Below are 24,855 nucleotides of genomic sequence, written 5' to 3' on the forward strand. Positions count from 1 at the left end.
GTTCACACAACTGCAATGCTAGTGGTCATTTATTCAGCAATTTAAACAAGATCATAGAAGTTTCCAGCATGGAAAAAGTCCCTTCAGCCCAACTTGTCCTTGCTGCTCTTTTTTTAAAACCACTTAGCTATAGTTCCAATTGCCTGCATTTGGCCCATATCCTTCTATACCCATCTAACTGTCCAAATGCTTTTTAAAAAACAAAATTGGAACCACCTCTATTATTACCTCTGGCAGCTTGTTCCAGACACTCACAGCCCTCAGTGAAAAAGTTGCCCCTCTGGACCCTTTTGTATCTCTTCCCTCTCAGCTTAAACCTACGCTCTCTAGTTTGACTCCCCTACCTTTGGGAGGTATTCCAAAATTTGCCATTATGGTGTATGGGTCAGCGTTTAGTTATTAAAAAAAACTTGCTCCTCCTTGAATGAACTGACTCCCTCGTGACTTGCCCAACAGATGCTGTACGTCTGTTGGTGCCTCACCCATGCAGATTTTTCACACACAAGTTTTGACAGCAAGTGCTGGCAGATTACTTAATTCCTATTTGGTAAATGACAGCTGTCGAGATAGCAACCAGCTTTAAGAATCCTGGCTGTTTTTTCTTGTCCCGATGCTAGAGCAACAAGGGTAGTTGTACTTTCCCTCTGGGGTCGGCCAACACATGGCAGGAGATCCAACAAGCACTGCACAGATTACTTCCACAATGTGCAATGCATTTTCAAATTAAACTCCATGCATCAGCTGTATTTTCCAACAGTATTTTTGGGAACATAAAATGCAGTTCTTACTCTTTGATCCTTGTCACCTATTAAACAAATAGCTCGAAGAGTCGGTATCCATCTTTTGAACTCAAGCATCCAGTTGTGTAGAGTAGACTTGGGGACTAGAACCATGTGAGGTCCAGGAATGTTTCTATAATGTTTCATGTACCCAAGAAGAGCAATAGTTTGCAAAGTTTTCCCAAGACCCTGTTAAACAAAATGAAACAATTATGTCTCTTAGAATCAAAGACTGTATTTTTCATCAGTGCTGTCCTGAAGTATTTCTGAAATGTACTGGAAGAAATCATTCAACCCATCAAGTTTGTTCTGCAATTTAATTAGACCGTAGCTTATCTAGATTGTAACTCCATTTATTTGCCTTGGTTCCATTTCCCTTAACACTAATCTAACAAAAACCTTAGTCTCAGTTTTGACATGTCTAAACTAACCATGCCTCAAGTTCTTTTATAAAATAAAAAGCTAGGTTTTGGCAGGAAGGAGGAGAAAACAAATGTTGCAGGTTTCCGCTAATCTTTGAATGGCACATCCTTGAACAGCCGGGAGAAGATACTTGTTCCCTATTTAGAAATATCAAAGATAAGAGCAGGAGGCGGCCATTTGGTCCTTTGAGCCTGCTCTGCCATTCATTACAATCATGGCGGATCATCCAACTCAATAGCCTAATCCTGCTTCTCCCCCCCCGCCCCAATAACCTTTGATCCCATTCACCCCATGCACTATACCTAGCTACCTTCTGAATACATGCAATGAATGCTTCACCCTGTTTTGAACCGGAAAGCTTGCACATTAGGCAAACGTGATAACCAACACACTACAGAGACATTTATCTTATTAAATCCTTTAAACTAACACCCAACATGCCTAACCAAATAATTGTTGTGTCTACAATCAATGTGTATTCATACCATTTCATCTGCCAGGATACCATTAATGCCATTCTCATATAAAGAAATCAGCCAATTCAGTCCACGGATCTGATAGTCACGGAGTTTGCCTCCTTTTACATCTGTGGAAGAGATCCCAAACATTTAGAGCCTTCAACTGTCGCAAGAGTCTGCACAGAATATAGCTTAAAGGGAAATGAAATCGTAGCCATGACCAAAAGGAAAAGTATTACTGTATCAGGAACCATTGAAGTGAAGCACCATGATAGCTTGAGACAACAAAAAGCAAGCAGCACAATCCATTTGGTATTAGGGTCTCAATGTTTGCATAAAGAATGTCAGCATTCAGACATAGGCTCCAGAACAAAGGTGATGATTTTCACCACAACTACTACCATTCTATAGCAGCTAAATTGACCAATAAAACAAGGCCAAAGTATATACAAAACATAAACTGTTAAACAGAGCACCTAAACTTTGTTAAGGCAAGTATGAGCAAGATTGGGAGGACAGAGAGAAGGAATGATGGTGAGGAACCAGTTTACTGAGCCTTGACTGCTTTCTAAGAAATCATTGCACGGACATTACTGGGATTTTTAATATGAGTATTTGGAGTACTGTGTGCAGTTCTGGTCACCACACTACCAGAAGGAAATGGAAGCTTTGGAGAGAGCGCAAAGAAGATTCACCACGATGTTGCCATGTCGTAAGAGTGATGGCTATGAGGAGAGGTTGAATAAACTTGGATTGTTTTCATTGGAAAGGCAGAAGCTGAGGACAGACTTGATAGAGGTGTGCAAAATTATGACGGGCATAGGCAGGGTGGATAGTTAGAAGCTTTTTTCCAAGGGTGGAAGTGTTGACTACAAGGGGGCACAGGTTCAAGGTGGGAGAGGTAAAATTTAAGGTAGATGTGCGAGGGAAGTTTTTCCACACAGAGTGGTGGGTGCATGGAATGCACGACGGGGGAGGTGGTGGATGCAGGCACATTAGCAACATTTAAGAGGCATCTCAATGGGTAAATGAATAGGGCCGTAATAGAGGGATACAGACCCAAGAAAGAGCAGAAGGTTTTTTCTTTATTTTAGTTAGGGCATCATGGCACAGGCTGAGAGGGCTAGAGGGCATGTCTTGTGCTGTACTTTTCTTTGATTGGGGAAATGCCATCTGGGAGAACAGATCATTCAGTTTACCATTTCATAGGTTAAGGAACTGATTATACATGATTCTCAACACCAAAAGGAGAGCATGTTACACGTACGCAATCTGTATGATAATCCAATTATTCCTCATGAACACGGATGGTTCCTTTTAATGTGGTGCACACTAACATGTTAAAATGGCAGCTAGAATTTGATGAAAAATAAGTTGGAGCAGTTTCAACTCAGTTCTTTGGGAGCACTGGTTGAGGGGACAAAGCTGAACAAAACAAAGACCAAGGTGAAAGGCTGATATATGAAAGACATGTCATACTGGCATGAGGGAGATCTTTGAGCTTTACCCTGCATTTTATTCATGCTGAATTTGACCTCAAAATATTCAGTATCGACAATATTCAATCAGAAAATTGTATGTCAGATTACAGGTTAGGCTGGAGTGAGCCTGTAGTGTCCATCAGCATTAGTAGATCGTTCCATTAAAAAGATCCCTTAATAAATACAGCCAATTAAACCAGGAGAATTGAAGGTGCTGTTTTTGGAGATTTAATTACAACAGTCTCAAATGTCCCACAAGTCTAATTTTGACAAAATTGAATACTGCACATCAATGAATGGTGATTGAAAACGTGAAAGCAATTGGGAAAAGGTAGTGAAAACTGAGCTACGTTAACTCATGTATGAAATAATGAATAAAATGGCTTTACATACATGATGGGGATTCTTCAAACCTTGTGCAGACATTGGTTGTCTTGCTGTTTTCTGATAGTAGTTCTTCATCCTCTTCCTGTTCTGTACGACGATGCCGATAGCTAAGAATTAAAAGTGGATTGTTTTGTGCGAGGGGTTACTATTACTTCCCAAACCATTTTAAATGAGCTGTTACTGTCAATTTCAAATCCACAATAACTTCAGAATAAACTGTACAAATTATTTTGGAGATTGTGCATTAATTTTGTGGTGAATCCTAAAGTGCAGAAAGAGGCCATTTGGCCCATCGAGTCTGCACCGGCCTCAATCCCACCCAGACCCTATCTTCACAACGCCATGCATTTACCCTCACTAGTTCGCCTGACACTAAGGGGCAATTTAGCATGGCCAATTCACCTAACCTGCACATCTTTGAACTGCGGGATGAAATCAGAGCACCCAGAGGAAACCCACGCAGACACGGGGAGAACGTGCAAACTCTATACACACAGTGACCGAAGCTGGGAATCGAATCTGGGTCCCTGGCGCTGTGGAACAGCAGTGCTAACCACTGTGCCACCATGCCACACGTAATCATGTTATTGAACTAAGATTCAACATTGCAATTAATGCAGATGGACATTATTTTAATTTAAAGTTGATTCCAAACATAAACGTTGAAACCTACTGTTATTTAAATACTCTACCAAGACCACACAGCATATTAGTATTTTTTAAATTTAATTAGGTAATTACACACGTATAATCTTTTGTGCCAATAGTTGTCAACATACTCTTCAATCATACATGTGACAAATTTAAGAACATCAGTGTTTTTAATGCAAGGTTGACAGGAGTCCCATGCCTGTTATACGGATGCAGGATATTTTAACACTTGGTGACTAAGTTGCTGTTTCAACTTTAAAAAGGCAGAGAAAAGGTGCAGGCCATGCAACCTCATATCTGTTTATTTAATTAAATCATGCCTGCTGTTGCTTCATATCACTTGATTGTGCACCCAACAAAAAGAAAAATCCATTCAGAAAATTTGGCATCCATAGCCATTTGGAGTAGGCCTTTCCACCAAGTGGAACGAAATAGCCCTCACTTTCAATCCTAAGTGACCCTATTCTAATTTTAAGATGTGCCCCCTTGAACCAGATTTCCCTCAAAAGAAGTTAGTCTCTGTATCTACCCTATCAAATCCCCTAAGCATTTCAAATACCTCAATTTGGTCACTCCTTAATACTCTAAGCTCAGCGGAATGAAAGGCAAATTAATGGAACATGTTATATTCTCATAACCTAACACTAAGACCAGATAACATTCGGGTGCAAGACCAATATTAATTTCCTGAGGTTCAGTGTCCAGAACCAAAGGCAGAACTCCAGCTGAGGCTCTGTACAACTTCCTCATTTTTTCATCCCAATCAATTTTGGGATAAATGCCACCTTCCTCTTAGCATATTCCATTACCTTTTGTAACACTGTTGTAATATTGTGTTATTTGTATATATGGAAACTTAAATGTCTTTTGCTCCTCCACAACTAATTTCTCTTGTCAAAAACACTCAGCTTTGCCTTTCTCAGTTCCAAAGTGGGTGGCCTCACACTTCTCCACGCTAAACTACATTTGTCACAGTTTTGCCCACTCACTGGGCTATGGCCTCTTTGCAACTCCATCATATGATCCCAATTTGTGGCTGCTCCTAACCTATTTTGCAAACGTGAATGAAGCAGTTAGAAGTTATATCCAAATCACTGAAAGCCGAGGCCCCAAAACCCCAAGGAGGAATGAAAGCTTTACTTCCACCATTCTACTTTGATCCAACATTAACGCCTCTTTGGCTTTCAAACACGAGGAACATTTTCCAAGTTGAAATCTCTCAGAATTTGCATCATGAATCCAAAAACACATTGCCTGGAATATATCTTACTCTCCAACCGATAGAAGCGTCTGTTTCTCATCTTTCTTTAGTCGAGGGCGCCCGGGTTTCATCTTTAAAGGAGACGTTGGAGTTTTCTGTGCAGCAGGTTGGATAAAGTGGGCAAAAAGCTCGGTCTGTTGCAGCAGATAGTCAAATCTATTTGCCCTGTCTGCTTTCTGTTGAACAAGGAAAAAAAATGTTAATAAGAAAATGCATTGAGAATTAACATCACAAGAGTGTGCAAACACATTTCATTTAATCTACAGTTCTTCTTATGGGGGCTGCAGATTTGTTTTTAATGAGGTGTAATAGTATGCGTCTTTGGAAAACAGCCTTTCGTTAATAAATGCATTTGCATTCACCTGGTATTACTTTATAAATTGGGCAACTAAGTAACATTTGGGTGAGATGGGGAAAAGAGGAATAAAGGCAACCCTCTCTGCTGTGGTGCTATTAAATCATTCCCACTGTAACAGATTTCACTTTGTGCTAGTAAATTCAAAAATGCTCTTCAAACACAACCTATATTTCTACATACAGGATAATACACAAATTTGTATAGTACAATACGTGCCAGCCTCAAATTTTGCACTGTCCATGTTTAACTCCCTATAAAAAAGTGTTAAAACCACAAGTTAGTAGAATGTTTGTGCAGGCATGAGGAGGAAGCTTGGTGGTTAAAATCTTATGGTAAAAGCAGCCATTTATATACCACAATATTTCTAAAATAGCTTAGTAGTTAATAACCTCTATTCTATATCATTTCCAATGGTTTGCTGGCACTATCCTGATGCTAAAATTGCTCCATTTGCTCAGAGGACATTGCAAAACCAAAGCAAGACTTCCAAGTTTAGAAAGTCAAAACCTGTTCAATTTTGCGAGATTAAAAATGATTCGTTCCATCCATGAATCACTAGGGAATATTTATACAGTTGAACATTGCAAAAAGAACCTAATTGCTGATTTGAAAAGGCCACAAATCCACAAAAATGAGGGTCATGGGATGTGGGCATCACTAGCTAGACCAGCATCCATTACCCTCAAGGTGGTGGTGGTGAGCAGGCTCCTTGAATAGCTGCAGTCTATGTGGTACATACACCAGCAATGCTGTTAGGGAGAGTGTTCCAAGAGTTTGATCCTGCAATAATGATATAGTTCTAGGCAATGTTTTTGAGTTGGATCGAAACTTGCAAGTTATATTCCCAAACATCTTGTTTCTGCTGGTTGGGGAATCTAAAACATGGGGGCTCAGTCTCAGAATAAGGGACCAATCATTTAGGGCTAAGATGAGGAAATTACTTCACTCAAAGATTGTGAATCTTTGGAATTCTTGGCCTCAAGAAGGTTGTGAAAGCTCCATAAATACTTTAAAGGCTGGGATAGACAATGTTTTGGTCTCTCAAGGAATCAAGGAATATGGGGAAAGATCAGCAATGATCAAACTGAATAGCAGAGCAGGCTCGAAGAGCCATGTGGTCTACTCTTGCCCATCCTAGTGTTGTCTTCCATCTGCTGTCCTTGTTGTTCTAGATGTTAGAGGTCATGGATTTGGAAGGTGCTATCAAAAGAGCCTTGAAAAGATACTGTAGTGCATCTTGCATATGGTTCACACTGCTGCCAATTTATGGGTGGTGAATGGAGTGACAATCAAGTGGCTGCTTTGCCTTGGAAGGTGCTGAGCTTCTTGAATGTTGTTGTTAGGACTGCACTTATTGAATATTCCTTCATGCTTCTGACTCCTGCTTACAGATTATGGATAGGTTTTGGGGATTTAAGTGGTGGGCCATTCGCCATAGAATTCCCAGCCTCTGACCTACTCTTGTAACTCTCAGTAATTATAAGCTCAGTTCAGTTCTGGTCAATGGTAACCCCCAGAATGTTGATGGCGGAAGATTCAACAATGGCAAAATCGCTGATTATTAAGGGGGAAAATGGCTAGAGTCTCTTGTTGGAGATGGTCATTGCCTGGCACTTGGATGGTACAGAAGTGATTTGCCACTTGTCAGTCCAAACCTGAACATTATCCAGGTCTTGCTGCGTGCAAGAACAGGCTGCCTCAGTATCTGAAGAGGTGCAAACTGTACAAAACTTAGTGCAACTCTCATCTGTAAACAACCTTATTTCTGACCTTATGATGAAACAGCTGAAAAAGGTTGGTCCTAGGGCACCACTCTGAGGAACTCCTACAATCATATTTTGGGGCTGAGATGATTGGCCTCCAACATTTACAACCATCTTCTTTCCTGTGAGGTATGACTCCAACCAGGACAGCTTTCCTGATTCCCACTAAGTTTAATTTTGCTAGGTCATCTTGATGCCACATTTAGTCAAATATTCCTTCAATGTCATGGACAGCCATTCACCTCACTGCCACAACACAAATAGGACACAAAACCTCTGCTTAGCTTACAGCATCACAACACAAGGTACTGGTAAATATCAATCAACTTTAAAAGGTACAGCAGGCCATTGCTTACTGAAGAAGCATATATCTCACCTATTTGTTATGGTTACATTATCATAGTCTCTTAGGAAGTTATCATTCCTGATCTAACAATAATTTGATCCTTCTGCAAACTGGCCATTTCTAAGTTACCTAATATTGAATGATGTGCATCATTCAGCTAATGAAAGACTGCAATTGCCAGTACCAACTTTCAAAAATGGGACTAACCACCCTGTGAAGTCAGGATACTGAAATTCCTCCTAAGGAAGTTCAGATTGAAAGTATTGCAAGTCAGCACTAATGGACAAGGATTAAATGGGCTCCTGCTCTAAATGATGGAGCGGTAAAGCTGAAAAATTTAAAACAAAGAGCTCACAAGACCAGTACCCTAGAGCAAAGCTGTACTTTCTTTGGGTGGTGGCAGTGAAGCACAGCTGGTCCCCCAAGATAATAACCTAATAGATTCTAATTTGTTAATTACTTGATCCCAATTTAAATGAATGTAAAGCAAGGAAACTTTCTATGTATGAATGAATTGCAACACAATGTAGAAGTGAAAATAATTTAAACAAATGCTTCCTTTACTAATTTTACCATTTTTTCTTCATAGGCCGGATCCTCCTCTTTCACCTCTGGTTTAGGCACTTTGAATATAAACGCTGCATCACCACTGTCCATCTAGTACAGAAAACATTACATGAACAGTCAGTAAACAGGTTTATAAGAAATCGAAACTTGCAGAGTGGAAAATTTATTCATCCAAATGACACTGTATTCTTAATATTACACCCGTTGATTTTTCATTTATGAGACGGACTTCCAAGCAGAACAATACATGTTTCACATAGGGCAAATGCCATTTGGTACTGAGGGAATGTTCTCACTCCCTTTAGATTGGGCAAAGTAGATTACAGGTTTGCCTAAGAAAATGCATAAGACAATAAAACCAGCTTTTGTCTTGAGAATGAATCTTGATTCAAGACCCTATTTTGCCAAATCTCTAATCTCAAAAGGTAGGAAAAAAAAAGCAAAGAATTATATTTCTATAGTACCTTTCATGATCTCAATACTCTGTATGATATTAACTGGGCAATAAATACAACGTGGAGATGCTGGCATTGGACTGGGGTAAGCACAGTAAGAAGTCTCACAACACCAGGTTAAAGTCCAGCAGGTTTATTTGGTAGCACAAGCCACAAGCTTTTAGAGTGTTGCTCCTTCATCAGGTGAATGGGAGTTCTGTTCACAAAAAGGGCATATAAAGACACAAACTCAATTTACAAAATAATTTAACAGAATGTGAGGCTTTACAGGCAATCAATTCTTAAAGGTACAACGTGAATGGAGAGAGGGTTAAGCACACGTTAAGCATCTGTGCTTAACCCTCTCTCCACTCACGTTCCAACCATTATTTTGTAAATTGAGTTTGTGTCTTTATATGCCCTGTTTGTGAACAAACTCCCACTCACCTCATGAAGGAGCAGTGCTCTGAAAGCTTATGGCTTGTGCTACCAAGTAAACCTGTTGTATTTTAACCTGGTGTTGTGAGACTTCTTACTGTGATAAATATGAGACAGGACACAGGACACTTCAAAATGATGTCCTGGGAACCTTTATACCGGAAGAATGGGTTGTGTCTCATCTGAAACGGGGCACCTTTGACAGTGTAGCACTTTGTCATACTGTCAATCTGGATTTCTAGTCTCATGTCTCTGGAGTGGTATTTGAACTCGTAACCACCTGACTCAGAGGAGAGAGTGCTACCAACTACATTGCGCTTAATGAGAAACATGAACTTGCAATAGGCATTTCACAATGGTTCATCTCATCTCCTCAGCAAACTGTCACTATAGCTAGTCAAGTCCAAAATTATTTTGTCATTACAGGTGGCAATTGGCCTGTGTGTACTTGCTAGGCCACCAATCCATCAGTCTTCCTTTTCTAGAGAAAATAAGTCCAATCTTTCCTCATACAGGATAGCCTCTTGGTTGTACTATCACCCTTGTGAAGTTTCTTTTTCACATCTTTGTATCCTTTTTTATAATGTGGAAGCCAGAATTATGCAGAGTACATCAATGTGTGGTTTAACCATCTTTAACATAGAAAAATCTCCATAGTACTCCACAGGAATTGTCTAAAAATATTTAACACTGAGCTGCAAGTTACATTAGTATAGATATGGTCAAACTACTAAGTTTTAAAGGCGGGGAAGAGGTTTAGCAAGAGTATTCCAAACACAGGGCTTAGGCAGGTAAAGGCAATTTGTCAATGTCACAAGTAGGCTTACGTAAGAACATAAGAACATAAGAAATAGGAGGAGTAGGCCATCCAGCCCTTCGAGCCTGCCCCGCCATTCAATAAGATCATGGCTGATCTGTCGCTGCTCAGTTCCACTTTCCCGCCCTCTCCCCATAACCCTTAATCCCCTCTCTTATCAAAAACCCATCAACCCGCGTCTTAAAAATATTTAGCGAGGCAGCCTCCACCACTTCAACGGGCAGAGAATTCCAGAGATTCACCACCCTTTGAGTGAAGAAGTTCCTCCTCAACTCTGTTCTAAACCGCCCCCCTTTTATCTTGAGGCTGTGCCCCCTAGTCCTACTGTCTTTTTTGAGCGGGAAGAGTCTTTCCACCTCTATCCTATCCATCCCATTCATCATCTTATACGTCTCAATGAGATCTCCCCTCATTCTTCTAAACTCTAACGAGTACAAGCCCAGTTTATTCAGCCTCTCCTCATAGCTCAACCCCCTCAACTCCGGTATCAGCCTAGTAAACCTCCTCTGCACTCCCTCCAAGGCCAAAATATCTTTGCGCAGGTGCAGCGCCCAAAAATGCACACAGTACTCCAGCTGCGGCCTCACCAATGCCCTATACAGCCGCAGCAAGACCTCCCTACTTTTATATTCAATCCCCCTCGCTATGAAGGCCAGCATCCCATTCGCCTTCCTGACCACCTGCTGCACCTGCAAGCTGGGTTTTTGCGACTCATGCACAAGGACCCCGAGGTCCCTCTGCACCATCGCAATGAAATTACTTTGAAAATCACCAGTTGCCAAACTCCAGTGCTTGTTTGGATACACGGAAGGAGAATTTAGCATGGCCAATGCACCTAACCAGCACGTCTTTGGGACTGTAGGAGGAAACTGAAGCAGCCGGAAGAAAAACCACTCAAACCTGGGGAAAACGTGCAAACTCCACACAGACAGTGACCCAAGTCGGGAATCAAACCCAGGTCCCTGGCGTGGTGAGACAACAGTGCTAATCACTGTGTCACCCAACAAAAACAGGGACATGCAAGTTGCCAGAAATACAGGAGTATAGTGATCTGCAGGACTGCAAGAGACAGGAAAGGGTAAGGCATTAGATGGATTTGAGAACAAGGATGACATAAAAACTAAGGTGTTGCTAGACTGGAGGTGATGGTTGAACAGACTTGATTCAAGTGATGATACAAAGGATTTTGAACAAAGTTTATGGAGGCTGGCAAACAAGAGGCCAGGCAGAGCACTGGAACAGTTCAGATGCGAATGAAGGTTTCAGCAGCAGATCAGCTGAATCAGGGTGGGAGCAGGGCAATGCTACAAAAAATGTAAGTGGGGTATTTTGGTGACGGAGCTGGTATTTAGTTAAATTGTCACCTCAGGGTCAAAAGGTTACAAATATTGTGGTTCAGTCTCTGTTTATGGCTGGACAGGTAAGACTCAAACTAGACAAGGGCAGTCTCAACCAACCCAACGGTGAAGGGGATTGGATGCTCAAATATGTCAAAGGCCACAGACACATCAAGGATAGTTTACCATGCTCACAGTTACACAGGATACCATTTATTTGATGTCGAGAATTTCAGTACTGAGACATGACAGGAATTTGTTTGAACAAATCAAACATTGAACTGTAGGAAAGTTACAAAGGGATTTGAGAGGAAAGGAAGGTTAGACAGGCAATTTGCAAGGACAGAGGGAGAGGGCATAGTTTTTTTAAGTTGGCAATGGTGTCAGATTTTAAGGGGAATGGGACAGTAGCAAAGGAAAGGGAACCCATTGACAATATCAGTTAATGTGGGGACCAAGAAATGGGGTGGTCAACAGTTCATTAGGAATGGACAATAAAAAGGTGTGAAGGGAGTTAAGAAAGGAGATGCAAATTCAAAGTGAGAGTGTGGGAGGAACCATAAGCAAAGTTTGGCTTATTAGGCTTCAGGAATTGAAGTGGCATAGGTAACCAATTGGATGGCCTTAATCTTAGATACAGAAGTCAATCAGCTCCTCATGGCAGGGGTTAAGATCACAGTTTAGATAGCAAAGTCAGGGACTACTGCTGCATCCCAACATGCAGGATTTATAAAAGTTTAATGTTACTTCCCCAGTTTTCAATTCTATACACCTAGGAATGACCCTGAGTGCTGAGTTTACTGTTTTAAAACGGTTTTATTAATCTGCATCATTACTTGTAGTGATGAACCCTCTGCATGTTTATCCTTGATGCATGTGACTTCTTTATTTTTCATAGCAAAGTGTAGCACACATTTTAATTGAAATTCATTTTCCAATTAGAGGCCATTTTAGAGTCTTATATTTTGCTTCTGTGTTCCTAAGTAGGTGCACTAATTATACCCACAAAATTGTTACTTCCACTTTTGAATCAGGATCCTGAATCAAGAGGCAAGAAAATCCTTAATAATCCATTGCAACACTACCTCTTGATAAGAATGACAAGGCAAGCATGCCATCTTCTGAACAACATTGTGCAAGGTGAGTTTTCTGTTCCATCACCAGGATATAAAACGCAGCGGAGATGATTGGTTTTGGTCACAAGGAACTTGACCAATCCACTACCTCCCCTCCCTCTCAAAAACCACTAAAAAAATTCACCCTTTCACACTGCCAACCAGCACAGAGATGGAATGGTGAAGTTGTATTCAGACGGCAAACTTTGGTTAATTCACTGCTGCTAAACTAGCCCAGCAGAACAAGTTGAGTCAAATCTCAACTGGGAATTGGGAAATATTAAAACTGAGTCACTTCTACAATGTAAAAGAAGGGGCACCAACCAGCTGACTGGCAAGTAATCACATCCAGAATAAAAGGCTTAGGAGTTGTTACAACTCCCAAATTTGCACTGACCCAAAAGCCACTAGGATCCTATACATTTAGCCATGTTTGTTTGGGTACACATGTTACATAGGCACAGAAGAATTAGGAGCAGAAGTAGGCAATTCAGTCCTTCAAGCCTGCCCTGCCATTCAATCAGATCATGACTGATCTCTCCATGTTCTCCAAACCATCTCCCCTCCTGTTTCCCTTTAACCTGTTCTTTTTTTAAAATCAGAAATATATCTATTTCCTTCCTAAAACCATTTAATGATTCAAACCCCACCATGCTATGGGGCAACGAGTTATACAAACTCACCACCTTCTGCGAGATGTAGCTTCTCCTCATTTCAGCTTTAAATCTACCACCTCTCAACGTATACCTGTGACCTCTTGTTCTACATTACCCCACAAGGGGAAACATTTGGTCTACGTTAAGAACATAAGAACATAAGAAATAGGAGCAGGAGTAGGCCATCTAGCCCTTCGAGCCTGCCCCGCCATTCAATAAGATCATGGCTGATCTGTTGTGGCTCAGTTCCACTTTCCCGCCCTCTCCCCATAACCCTTAATCCCCTCTCTTATCAAGAACCCATCAACCCGCTTCTTAAAAATATTTAGCGAGGCAGCCTCCACCACTTCAACGGGCAGAGAATTCCAGAGATTCACCACCCTTTGAGTGAAGAAGTTCCTCCTCAACTCCGTTCTAAACCGCCTCCCCTTTATCTTGAGGCTGTGCCCCCTAGTCCTACTGTCTTTTTTGAGCGGGAAGAGTCTCTCCACCTCTATCCTATCCATCCCATTCATCATCTTATACGTCTCAATGAGATCTCCCCTCATTCTTCTAAACTCTAACGAGTACAAGCCTAGTTTATTCAGCCTCTCCTCATAGCTCAATCCCCTCAACTCCGGTATCAGCCTAGTAAACCTCCTCTGCACTCCCTCCAGGGCCAAAATATCCTTGCGCAGGTACGGCGCCCAAAACTGCACACAGTACTCCAGCTGCGGCCTCACCAATGCCCTATACAGCTGCAGCAAGACCTCCCTACTTTTATATTCAATCCCCCTCGCTATGAAGGCCAGCATCCCATTCGCCTTCCTGACCACCTGCTGCACCTGCAAGCTGGGTTTTTGCGACTCATGCACAAGGACCCCGAGGTCCCTCTGCACCGTCGCCTGCTGCAGTTTTTCGCCACGTAAGTAATAGTCCTTCCTACCATTCTTCCTACCAAAGTGGACCACCTCACACTTGCCAACATTAAATTCCATTTGCCATTTCCTGGCCCATTCGCCCAGCCTATCTAGATCCTTCTGCAGACTCTCCACACCCTCCGCACAATTTGCCTTATCAGTTAACCTTATCAATTCCTTTTAGTATTTTATGTACCGCGATCAGATCTCTCATCATCCTTCTAAACTGCAGTGAGTACAAACCCAAACTGTTTAATCTCTCCTCGTACATCAACTCTTTCATTCCTGGAATCAATCTGGTGAACCTCCTCCGAATTATTTCCATGCCACCACATCCTTCCTCAGATGAGACCAAAACTGGACACAATACTCCAGATGTGGTCTCACCAACACCCTGCACAATTGCAACAACATTTAAGAACAAAGAACAATACAGCACAGGAATAAACCCTTTGACCCACAAAGTTTGTGCCAACTCATGCCTTTCTAATCTAATGTTTCCTTGCCTCTACGTAGTCCACACCTCTCTATTCCCAGCTTATTCATGTATCTATCCAGATGCCTCTTGAATATCATTATACAATCTGCTTCCATCACCTCCTCCGACCCTTCAGCCCTGAGAAAAAAGAGTCTAACTATTCAAGCCCGTCATAATCTTGTAAACCCGCCAGATCTCCCCTCATTCGCCAATGCTCCAATAAAAACAACCCAAGTTTGTTCAACCTTCCTTCATAGTCCATATCCTCCAAACCAGGCAATATCCTTGGAAATCTCTTCTGCACCCTTTCCAATGTATCAACATCCTTCTGGTAGGGTGGCGATCAGAATTGTACACAATACTCCAAATGCAACCTAAACAAAGTCTTATACAGCTGTAAAATGATTTTCCAATTCCTTCTCTACTTCTATACTCCGAACATTTCGCAATAAATGCAAAGATTCCGTCTGCCTTCTTTATTACATGCAGTACCTGCATACCAACTTTCTGCGATTCATGAACAAAGCGTGGGTTAAGATTGTCAAACTAACTGGCTGCTACATGGAAGCTGTTGAGGCGAAGATGTCATTTTGAAGGTGAGGGGAGTGGTGGTGGCAAAGTGATGCTGGATCAGCAACAGAGGGAGACGGGCAGAGATGGACATTCTGGGGGGGGATAATAGAGATTCTACTGGGGGGGGGGAAGCGCTAAAGATTTTCCCCAGGGGGTGGGTGTTAAGGGTTTTCCATGGGGGGGGTGCAGGTGTTAAGGATTTTCCACAGGGCAGGGGGCAGGTGTTAAGGGTTTTCTCCAAGGGGTGTTGTTAAGGGTTGGCTGGGGGGCGGGTGGTGGTGTTAAGGGTTTCTTATGGGGAGGGTGTTAAGGGTTTCCTATGAGGGGGGTGTGTTAAGGGTTATCTGGGGATGGTATTAAGGGTTGGCTGGACGAGTGTTAAGGGTTGTCTAGAGGGGTGTTAAGGGGTTCCGGGGGGAGGGGGAGGAGTGTTAAGGGTTTCCTATGGGAGTCTATCAGCCTCGCTTTGCCATTATCCTCACTCAGTCTGGAGACAAAGGGGGATGGAGCCGCACTGAGCATGCGCCGGTACCGTCAGCGCGACCGTTTGAACGGAGGACCGAGGGAAGGAAGGGGGGGTCCCAGGACCGCGGGGGTGGGGGGGGGTACCTGGTCCCCACCCCACCCCGGGGGGGGGGGAAGGTTTACATATACCAGGATTGGGGGAGGGGTTAACGCCGGGATGGTGGGTGTACAATCTGGGAAAACAATGCGATCTCGGGGCTAGTACCGCGTGGGCGGCTGAACGGTCTCCATCCCGAAGCCGACACGAGGCCAAGACCGAGAGCCGCCGGCAACCCACCTGTCCCGGGCCCTGGATCTGGCCTTCCGCCACCGCCAACGGCTTGGCGCCCGCCTCCTCCGTCTGCCCCTCGGCCGGGTTCAGATTTAGGTTGGTATTCGGCTTCTCCTCCGCTTCCGACATCCTGCTCACTCTCCCGCTCCTTCACTGCCGGCTCGGGTGAATCCACACGCTATCTGATTGCTCCCGCTCCTCGCCGACCACCCGGCGCTCTGCCTCCACTCAGCCGGCTCCCAGCTTCCGCTCAACCGCCCGCCGAGCCACCCACCGCTCTCGCGAGACTGCGGCCAGCCACGCCCCCGAACCGTAACTAGGCAACAACGTGCTGGGGGAGGGACCAGAGACGGGGGGGGGAGTTTGGGAGAGGGGGTGGAGTTTGGGGGGGGGAGGGGAGGGGGGCAGAGAGGGGGTGGAGGTGGGAGAGGAGGAAGGGGGGAAGGGGGTGGAGGTGGGGGGAAGGGGGTGGAGGTGGGGGGAAGGGGGTGGAGGTGGGGGGAAGGGGGAAGAGGTGGGGGAAGGGGGTGGAGGTGGGGGGAAGAGGAAGGGGAAGTGGAGGATGAGGGGGGAAAGGGGGAGGAGGGGGGAAGGGGGGGGAAAGGGGGAGGAGGGGGGAAGGGGGAGGAAGAAGGGGGAGGGGTAGAAGGGGGAAGGGGGAGGAAGAAGGGGGAGGGGTAGAAGAGGGGAGGGGAGGGAAGAGGGGTAGGGGAGGAGGAGGAGGAGGAGGGGGGAGTGGGGGGAAGGGGAGGGGAGTGAAGGGGTAGGGGGGATGGGGAGGGGAGGGAAGGGGTAGGGGGGATGGGGAGGGGAGGGAAGGGGATGGGGGGATGGGGTAGGGGAGGAGGAGGGGAGAGTGGAGGGGAGGGGAGGGAAGGGGGTAGAGGGGAGGGGGGAAGATGGAAGGGGTAATGGGGAAGTGGGGAGGGGAGGGGGAGCGGGAATGGGGAAGTGGGGAGGGGAGGTGAGGGGGGAAGGGAAGGGAGGAGGGGTAATGGGGAAGTGGGGAGGGGAGGTGAGGGGGGAAGGGAAGGGGGGAGGGGAAGGGGGAGAGGGAGGGGGAGAGGGAGGGGGAGAGGGAGGGGGAGTGCGGGACGGGGTGGAGGAGGAGAGGGAGGGGAGAGCGGGAGGGGGTGGATGGGGAGGTGAGGGGGGAGGGAGAAGGGGGAGGGAGAAGGGGGAGAGGGAGGGGGAGAGGGAGGGGGAGTGCGGGATGGGGTGGAGGAGGAGAGGGAGGGGGAGAGCGGGAGGGGGTGGATGGGGAGGGGGGGAAGTGGTAGGGGAGGGGGGAAGGGGGAGGGGGGTCAGGGGAAGGGGGAGTGGTGGAGGGGGTAGGGGGTGGGGCAGAGGGGGGAAGGGTGAGTGGGGATGGGGGTAGGCGGAATGGGGAGTGCTGTAGGGGGTGGGGCAGAGGGGGGAAGGGGGAGGGGGCAGAGGGGGGAAGGGGGAGGGGGCAGAGGGGGGAAGGGGGAGGGCAGGAGGAGGGGTGCGTGGGGGAGGGGGAGGGGGTGAGGGGGGAATGGGGAGTGGTGTAGGGGTGGGGCAGAGGGGCTGAAGGGGAAGGGGGAAAGGGGGGGAGCGGGAAGGGGGAGAGTGGGGGAAGGGGGAGAGTGGGGGAAGGGGGAGGGGAAGGGAGGGGGCAGTGGGGTATGGGGGTAGTGGGTGAGGGGGGAATGCGGAGGAGGGAAGGGGGAGTGGGGGAAAGGGGTGGGGGAGAGGGAAGGGGGAGTGGGGGAAAGGGGTGGGGGAGAGGGAGGTGAGGGGAGGGGGATCGGGGAGGGGAGGGGGAGATGGGGGTGGGGGAGATGGGGGCTAGGGGAAGGGGGACATGAGGGCTGGGAGAAAGGGGAGGGGAGGGGGTTTGAGGAAGTGGGGGATGGGGGCATTGGTGGGGTGGGGGGGAGAATTGTGAAAAAATTGCCCTCTGGACACTTCTTTATCTCTCTCTCTCAGCTTAAACTTATGCCGTCTAGTTTTGTCCACTATGCCACCAATCTTGATGTCATCTGCAAACGTATGAGCCATGCCTACTACATTCTCATCCAAATCATAAATAATATTACTTATGATAATTCTCAGGGATTAGTGTTGGTCACAGGCCTCCAGTTTGAAAAACAACCCTCGACAATCACCCTCTTGTAGACAACATCAACTGCACCTCCCTCCACTTGTGATTATCGATGATTCAAATATTTCAGCTAGGGGACCCACAATTTCCTCCCTAGCCTCCCATAGTGTGCTGGGATACACTTCATCAGGTCCCGGGGATTTTTCTACCTTGATGTGCTTCAAGGCCTCCAGCACCTCCTTCTCCGTAAGACTCCTCAAGACATCACTATTTATTTCCCCAAGTTCCCTAGCATCCATGTTTTTCTCAACAGTAAATACTGATGAGAAATATTCATTTAGGATCTTACCCATCTGTTGTAGATCCACACATTGATGATCTTGTTGATCCTTAAGAGACCCTACTCTCTCCCCGGTTACTCTTTTGCCCTTTATGTATTCGTAGAAGCTCTTTGGATTCTCCTTTGCTTTATCTGCCAAAACAATCTCGTGTCCCCTTTTGCCCTCCTGATTTCTTTCTTAACTCCTACACCGTCTGTACTCTTCAAGGGATTCACTTGATCCCAGCTGCCTATGTATGTCATGTGCCTTTTTCTTCCTTTTTCTTCTTGACCAGAGCCTCAATATCCCGAGTCATTCAGGGTTCCCTACTTCTGCTAGCCTTGCCCATTACACTAAGAGGTCTGTGCTTATCCTGAACCCTGGTTAACACACTTTTGAAAGCCTCCCACTTATCTGCTTTTCCACTCATCTTTGTATCATCAGCAAATTTCATCGCCCTAAACTGGTGACCAAAACTGCACTCAGTACTCCAGCTGTGGCCTCACCAGTACCCTGTACAGTTGTAGCAAGACCTCCCTACTTTTATATTCTATTCCCCTCGCTATAAAGGCCAACATTCGATTTGCCTTCTTGATCACCTGCTGCACCTGCAGACTGGGTTTTTGCGACTTGTGCACAAGGACCCCAGGTCCCTCTGCACCATAGCAAGCTGCAGCTTTGCCTTTCAAATAATAATCCCTCCTACTATTATTTCTGCCAAAGTGGATAACCTCACACTTGCTAACATTATACTCCATCTGCCAGGTCCTCACCCACTTGGTCAGCCTATCCAGATCTCTCTGCAGACTTTCCACACACTCTCCACGCAATTTGCTTTTCCACTCATCTTCGTGTCATCAGCAAATTTCGTCACCCTACACCCAACCCCCTCCTCCAGATCATCTATATAAATGGTAAACAGTTGAGGCCCCAGCACCGATCCCTGCGGCACTTCACTAGTCACCAACCGCCAACCAGAATAGCAGAATAACTCTCTGCTTCCTATTGGACAGCCAATCCTCTATCCACGCTAACACCTTACCCCCAACTCCGTGCACCCTAACCTTCTGTAGCAACCTTTTATGAGGCATCTTATCAAACGCCTTTTGGAAATCTAAAAACACCACATCCACCGGTTCCCCTCTGTCTTTCGCACTAGTCACATCCTCATAGAAGTCCAATAAATTCGTCAAACATGACTTCCCCTTAACGAATCCGTGCTGCGTCTCTTCGATCAAACCATTCTTTTCTAGGTGCCTCGCTATTTCTTCTTTGATGACGGATTCTAGCATTTTTCCAACTACAGACGTTAAACTAACCAGCCTACAATTCCTTGCCTTTTGTCTGCTACCTTTTTTAAACAGCGACGTAACATTAATCGTTTTCCAATCTTCTGGCACTTCCCCGGAGTCCAATGAATTTTGATAAATAATTACTAAGGCATCCGCTATCACCGCTGCCATTTCTTTCAGAACCCTGGGATGCATTCCATCCGGTCCTAGGGACTTGTCCACCTTCAGTCCTGTTAGCCTATCAAGCACTACCTCTTTAGTGATAGTAATCGCATTTAGGCCCTCATCTCCTACTATCCTTCTATCTTTAAGATCCAGCAAACTATTCGTGTCCTCCGCCGTGAAGACGGAGGCAAAAAACTTATTTAAAGCCTCAGCCATTTCCTCATCGCCCACTGCTAAATCTCCCTTCTCATCCTCCAAGGGTCCAACATCCACTCTAGCCAGCCTCTTCTCCTTTATATATTTGTAAAAACTTTTACTGTCATTTTTTATATTTAGAGCTAGGTTAGCTTCATACTCTATCTTTCCTTTCTTTATCACCGTCTTAGTCGTTCTTTGTTGATTTTTAAATCTTTCCCAATCTTCTAATCACCCACTATTTTTAGCCACTCTGAATGCATCAGTTTTTAATTTAATACTCTCCTTCGATAACCATGGCTGGTTATTCCTTTTCCTACAGTCCTTCTTTACCATCGAAATATATTTCTGCTGAGTACCGAAAAAGATCTCCTTAAAAATCCTCCACTGTCCTCCCAACCAATCTGCGCCCCCAATCTATATTCGCCAATTCCGCTCTCATCATACGCCCCTCTTCAAACATTAGCTATGTTTCAGTAATTGCTATAATATCCCAGTCCCATGTACCCATCCATGCCCTGAGTTCATCTGCCTTGTACCTCAGGCTTCTTGCATTGAAATAAATGTAGTTTAATCTGGACTTCCCTTGTTCTCTGTCTTGCTTTTGCCTGATCTGTACTAGGATTACTGACACTGTCTTCACTACTTAATGGGCTCTCTTTAACTTCAGTGCTGTCCTCAATCTTCTCTTCTGTCTCTCTACTGCTTTGGATCACAGGCCCTCCCGAATGGCTCGAACAAATCTTCCTGCCAGGATGTTAATTCTGGGTGTTAGGAGGGTGGGGGGAGAGGGAGGAGGGGAAGGAGAGGGGGTGGAGGGGAGAGGGAGATGGGGAACAGGGAAGGGAGGGAGGGGGAAAGGAGGGGAGGAAAGGAGGGGGAGAGGTGGGTGAGGGAGGGGGAGGGGGGAGGGGGGAGGAAGGGAAGGGGAGGGGGGAGGGTAGGGGAGGGGGAGAAGGGGGAGGGGGAGGGGTAGGGGAGGGAGGAGGAGAGGGAAGGGGAGGGGGAGAAGGGGGAGGGAGGAGGAGGGGGAAGGAGGGGAGGGGTGGGGGGAGGGGAGGGAGGAGGAGGGGGAAGGGGGGAAGGAGGGGAGGTAAGGGGGAAGGGGGGTAAGGAAGGGAGGGGTGGGGGGAGAAGGGGGAGGGGTGGGGGGAGGGGAGGGGTGGGGGGAGGGGAGGGGGAGAAGGGGGAGGGGTGGGGGGAGGGGGAGAAGGGGAGGGAGGAGGGGGGAGGGGGAGAAGGGGGGGAGAAGGGGAGGGGAGAGAAGGGGGAGAAGGGGAGGGAGGAGGGGGAGAAGGGGAAGGGGAGAGAAGGGGGAGGAGAAGGGGGAGGGGAGGGGAGAGAAGGGGAAGGGGGGAGAAGGGGGAGGGGAGGGGAGAGAAGGGGAAGGGGGGAGAAGGGGGAGGGGAGAGAAGGGGGCGGGGAGGGGGGAGAAGGGGGGAGGGGGAGGGGGGAGGGGAGGGGGAGAAGGGGGGAGGGGAGGGGGAGAAGGGGGGAGGGAAGGGGGGAGGGAAGGGGGGAGGGAAGGGGGGAGGGGGAGGAGGGGGAGAAGGGGGGAGGGAAGGGGGGGAGAAGGGGGAGGGGGAGGAGAGAGAAGGGGGAGGGGGGAGAAGGGGGAGGGGGGAGAAGGGGGAGGGGAGGGGGAGAAGGAGGAAGGGGAGGAGGGAGTGGGGAGGGGAGAGAGGGGAGGGGGAGAGGGGAGGAGGGGAGGGGGAGAGGGGAGGAGGGGAGGGGGAGGGAGAGGAGGGAAGGGGAGGGGGGAGGGGAAGGAGGGGGCAGGAGGGGAGGGGTGAGGGGTGGGGGAGGGGCACGGAGGGAGGGGAGGGAGGGAGGGAAGGAGGGGAGGGGGAAGGAGGGGAGGGATGGGGGAGGAGGGGAGGGATGGGGGGAGGGAGGGGTGTGGGAGGAGGGGAGGGGTGGGGAAGGGAGGGAAGGGGAGGAGGGGAGGGGTGGGGAAGGGAGGGAAGGGGAGGAGGGGCGGGGTGGGGAAAGGAGGGGGGAGGGAGGAGGAGGAGGGTGAGGAAGGGGCAGAGGGAGGGAGAGGGTGGAGGGTGAGGAGAAAGGAGGCAGAGGGGGAGGAGAGAGAGGAGCGGAGGGTGGGGAGGTGGAGGGGAGAAAGACTGGGGATGAGGAAGTGGGGGGTAGGGGTTGGGGAGGGGACAAGGGGGAGATGGGGTGGGAATGAGGAGGAGAGGTGTAGGGGCGAGGTGGAGAGTGGGAGGGGACATGGGCGTTTGGCTGTATAGGAGGGGACATGGGAAGGGAGGGGACAAAAGGGGGGGATGGACAGGAGAGAGGTGCTGAGTAGGACTGGTGGGAGAGAGTGGACAGTGGTCACAAGGGGAGGGGAGGGGACAATGGGGAAGTGATGTGACAATGAGTGCCAAGGGGAGGGGACAATGGGTGAGCGGCGAGGAGGGGCCAATGAGGGAGCAGATGGGACAGTGGTTGCTAAGGGGAGGGGTGAGGACATGGGGGAGGGGAGGGGCCAATGGGGCAGGGACCAATGGGGGAGGGAAGGCGATTTGATTTGATTTAATATTGTCACATGTCTTAGTATAAGAACATACCACGTAAGTAATAGACCTTCCTACCATTCTTCCTTCCAAAGTGGACCACCTCACACTTGCCAACATTAAATTCCATTTGCCATTTCCTGGCCCATTCGCCCAGCCTATCTAGATCCTTCTGCAGACTCTCCACACCCTCCGCACAATTTGCCGTTCCCCCAATCTTGGTGTCATCCGCAAATTTCGACACCCTACACTCGGTACCCTCCTCCAGATCATCTATATAAATGGTAAAAAGCTGAGGCCCCAGCACCGACCCCTGGGGCACTCCACTAGTCACCATCCGCCAATCCGAATAGCACCCGTTGACCCCCACTCTCTGCCTCCTATTTGACAACCAATCCTCTATCCACGCTAACACCCTACCCCCAACTCCAAGTCCCCTGACCTTCTGCAATAACCTCTTATGAGGTACTTTGTCAAACGCCTTCTGAAAATCCAGAAAGACCACATCCACCAGCTCTCCTCTATCCACCGCCCTAGACACATCCTCATAGAACTCCAGTAAATTTGTCAGACACGACTTCCCTTTAATGAAACCGTGCTGCGTCTGCTCTATCAAGCAATTCCCTTCAAGATGCCTCGCAATTTCCTCCTTAATGACGGATTCTAACATTTTACCTACCACAGACGTTAAACTAACCGGCCTATAATTCCCTGCCTTTTGCCTGGCACCCTTCTTAAACAACGGCGTAACATTAGCCGTTTTCCAATCTTCCGGCACTTCCCCGGAATCCAGCGACGTCTGGAAAATAACCACCAATGCATCCACTATAACCTCCGCCATTTCTTTCAGAACCCTCGGATGCATTCCATCCGGTCCTGGGGACTTGTCCACAATCAGCCCCTCCAGTCTGTCGAGCACCGCCTCTCTAGTAACAGTAATGTCATTAAGACCCTCCAGTCCTACCACCTTTCCATCGCTAACACCCAGCAAATTATTCACGTCCTCCTCCTATACAGTGAAAAGTATTATTTCTTGTGGGTTATACAAACAATGCATACCAGTCATATACAAGGAAAGAGGAGGGTGCATAAGAACATAAGAACATAAGAAATAGGAGCAGGAGTAGGCCATTTAGCCCTTCGAGCCTGCCCCGCCATTCAATAAGATCATGGCTGATCTGTTGTGGCTCAGTTCCACATTCCCACCCTCTCCCCATAACTCTTAATCCCCTCTCTTATCAAAAACCCATCAACCCACGTCTTAAAAATATTTAGCGAGGCAGCCTCCACCACTTCAACGGGCAGAGAATTCCAGAGATTCACCACCCTTTGAGTGAAGAAGTTCCTCCTCAACTCCGTTCTAAACCGCCCCCCCCCCCCTTTTATCTTGAGGCTGTGCCCCCGAGTCCTATTATCCTTTCTGAGCTGGAAGAGTCTCTCCACCTCTATCCTATCCATCCCATTCATCATCTTATACATCTCAATGAGATCTCCCCTCATTCTTCTAAACTCTAACGAATACAAGCCTAGTTTATTCAGCCTCTCCTCATAGCTCAACCCCCTCAACTCCAGCATCAGCCTAGTAAACCTCCTCTGCACTCCCTCCAAGGCTAAAATATCCTTGCGTAAGTACAGCGCCCAAAACTGCACACAGTACTCCAGCTGCGGCCTCACCAATGCCCTATACAGCCGCAGCAAGACCTCCCTACTTTTATATTCAATCCCCCTCGCTATGAAGGCCAGCATCCCTTTCGCCTTCCTGATCACCTGCTGCACCAGCAAGCTGGGTTTTTGCGACTCATGCACAAGGACCCCAAGGTCCCTCTGCACCGTCGCCTGCTGCAGTTTTTCGCCACGTAAGTGATAATCCTTCCTACCATTATTCCTACCAAAGTGGACCACCTCGCACTTGCCAACATTAAATTCCATTTGCCATTTCCTGGCCCATTCGCCCAGCCTATCTAGATCCTTCTGTAGACTCTCCACACCCTCCGCACAATTTGCCTTTCCTCCAATGTTGGTGTCATCAGCAAATTTCGACACCCTACACTCGGTTCCCTCCTCCAGATCATCTATATAAATGGTAAATAGCTGAGGCCCCAGCACTGACCCCTGAGGCACTCCACTAGTCACCATCCGCCAGTCCGAATAGCACCCATTGACCCCCACTCTCTGCCTCCTATTTGACAACCAATCCTCTATCCACGCTAACACCCTACCCCCAACTCCCTGTCCCCTGACCTTCTGCAATAACCTCCTGTGAGGTACCTTGTCAAATGCCT

At 47.2% G+C, this 24,855-nt stretch overlaps 1 protein-coding gene across 1 annotated transcript in view; it reads right to left on the minus strand.

The window, feature by feature from the left end:
• LOC145347409 (SWI/SNF-related matrix-associated actin-dependent regulator of chromatin subfamily A member 5) overlaps positions 1–16,274 on the minus strand; it is a 36,463-nt gene extending 20,189 nt beyond the window's left edge. Inside the window, exons 1-6 of the mRNA XM_080195045.1 lie at positions 16,024–16,274; positions 8,481–8,564; positions 5,450–5,616; positions 3,535–3,635; positions 1,688–1,788; positions 789–968 (exon numbers count right to left, since the gene is read on the minus strand). Coding sequence (XP_080051171.1) covers positions 789–968; positions 1,688–1,788; positions 3,535–3,635; positions 5,450–5,616; positions 8,481–8,564; positions 16,024–16,146 — 756 coding nt within the window. The 5' untranslated portion in view covers positions 16,147–16,274. The remainder of the gene's footprint in view (positions 1–788; positions 969–1,687; positions 1,789–3,534; positions 3,636–5,449; positions 5,617–8,480; positions 8,565–16,023) is intronic.
• Positions 16,275–24,855: the final 8,581 nt, after the last annotated feature.

Source organism: Carcharhinus amblyrhynchos, chromosome 1 (genome assembly GCF_965287045.1).
Source record: "Carcharhinus amblyrhynchos chromosome 1, sCarAmb.v2.hapA, whole genome shotgun sequence".
In the NCBI taxonomy this organism is placed as follows: Eukaryota; Metazoa; Chordata; class Chondrichthyes; order Carcharhiniformes; family Carcharhinidae; genus Carcharhinus; species Carcharhinus amblyrhynchos.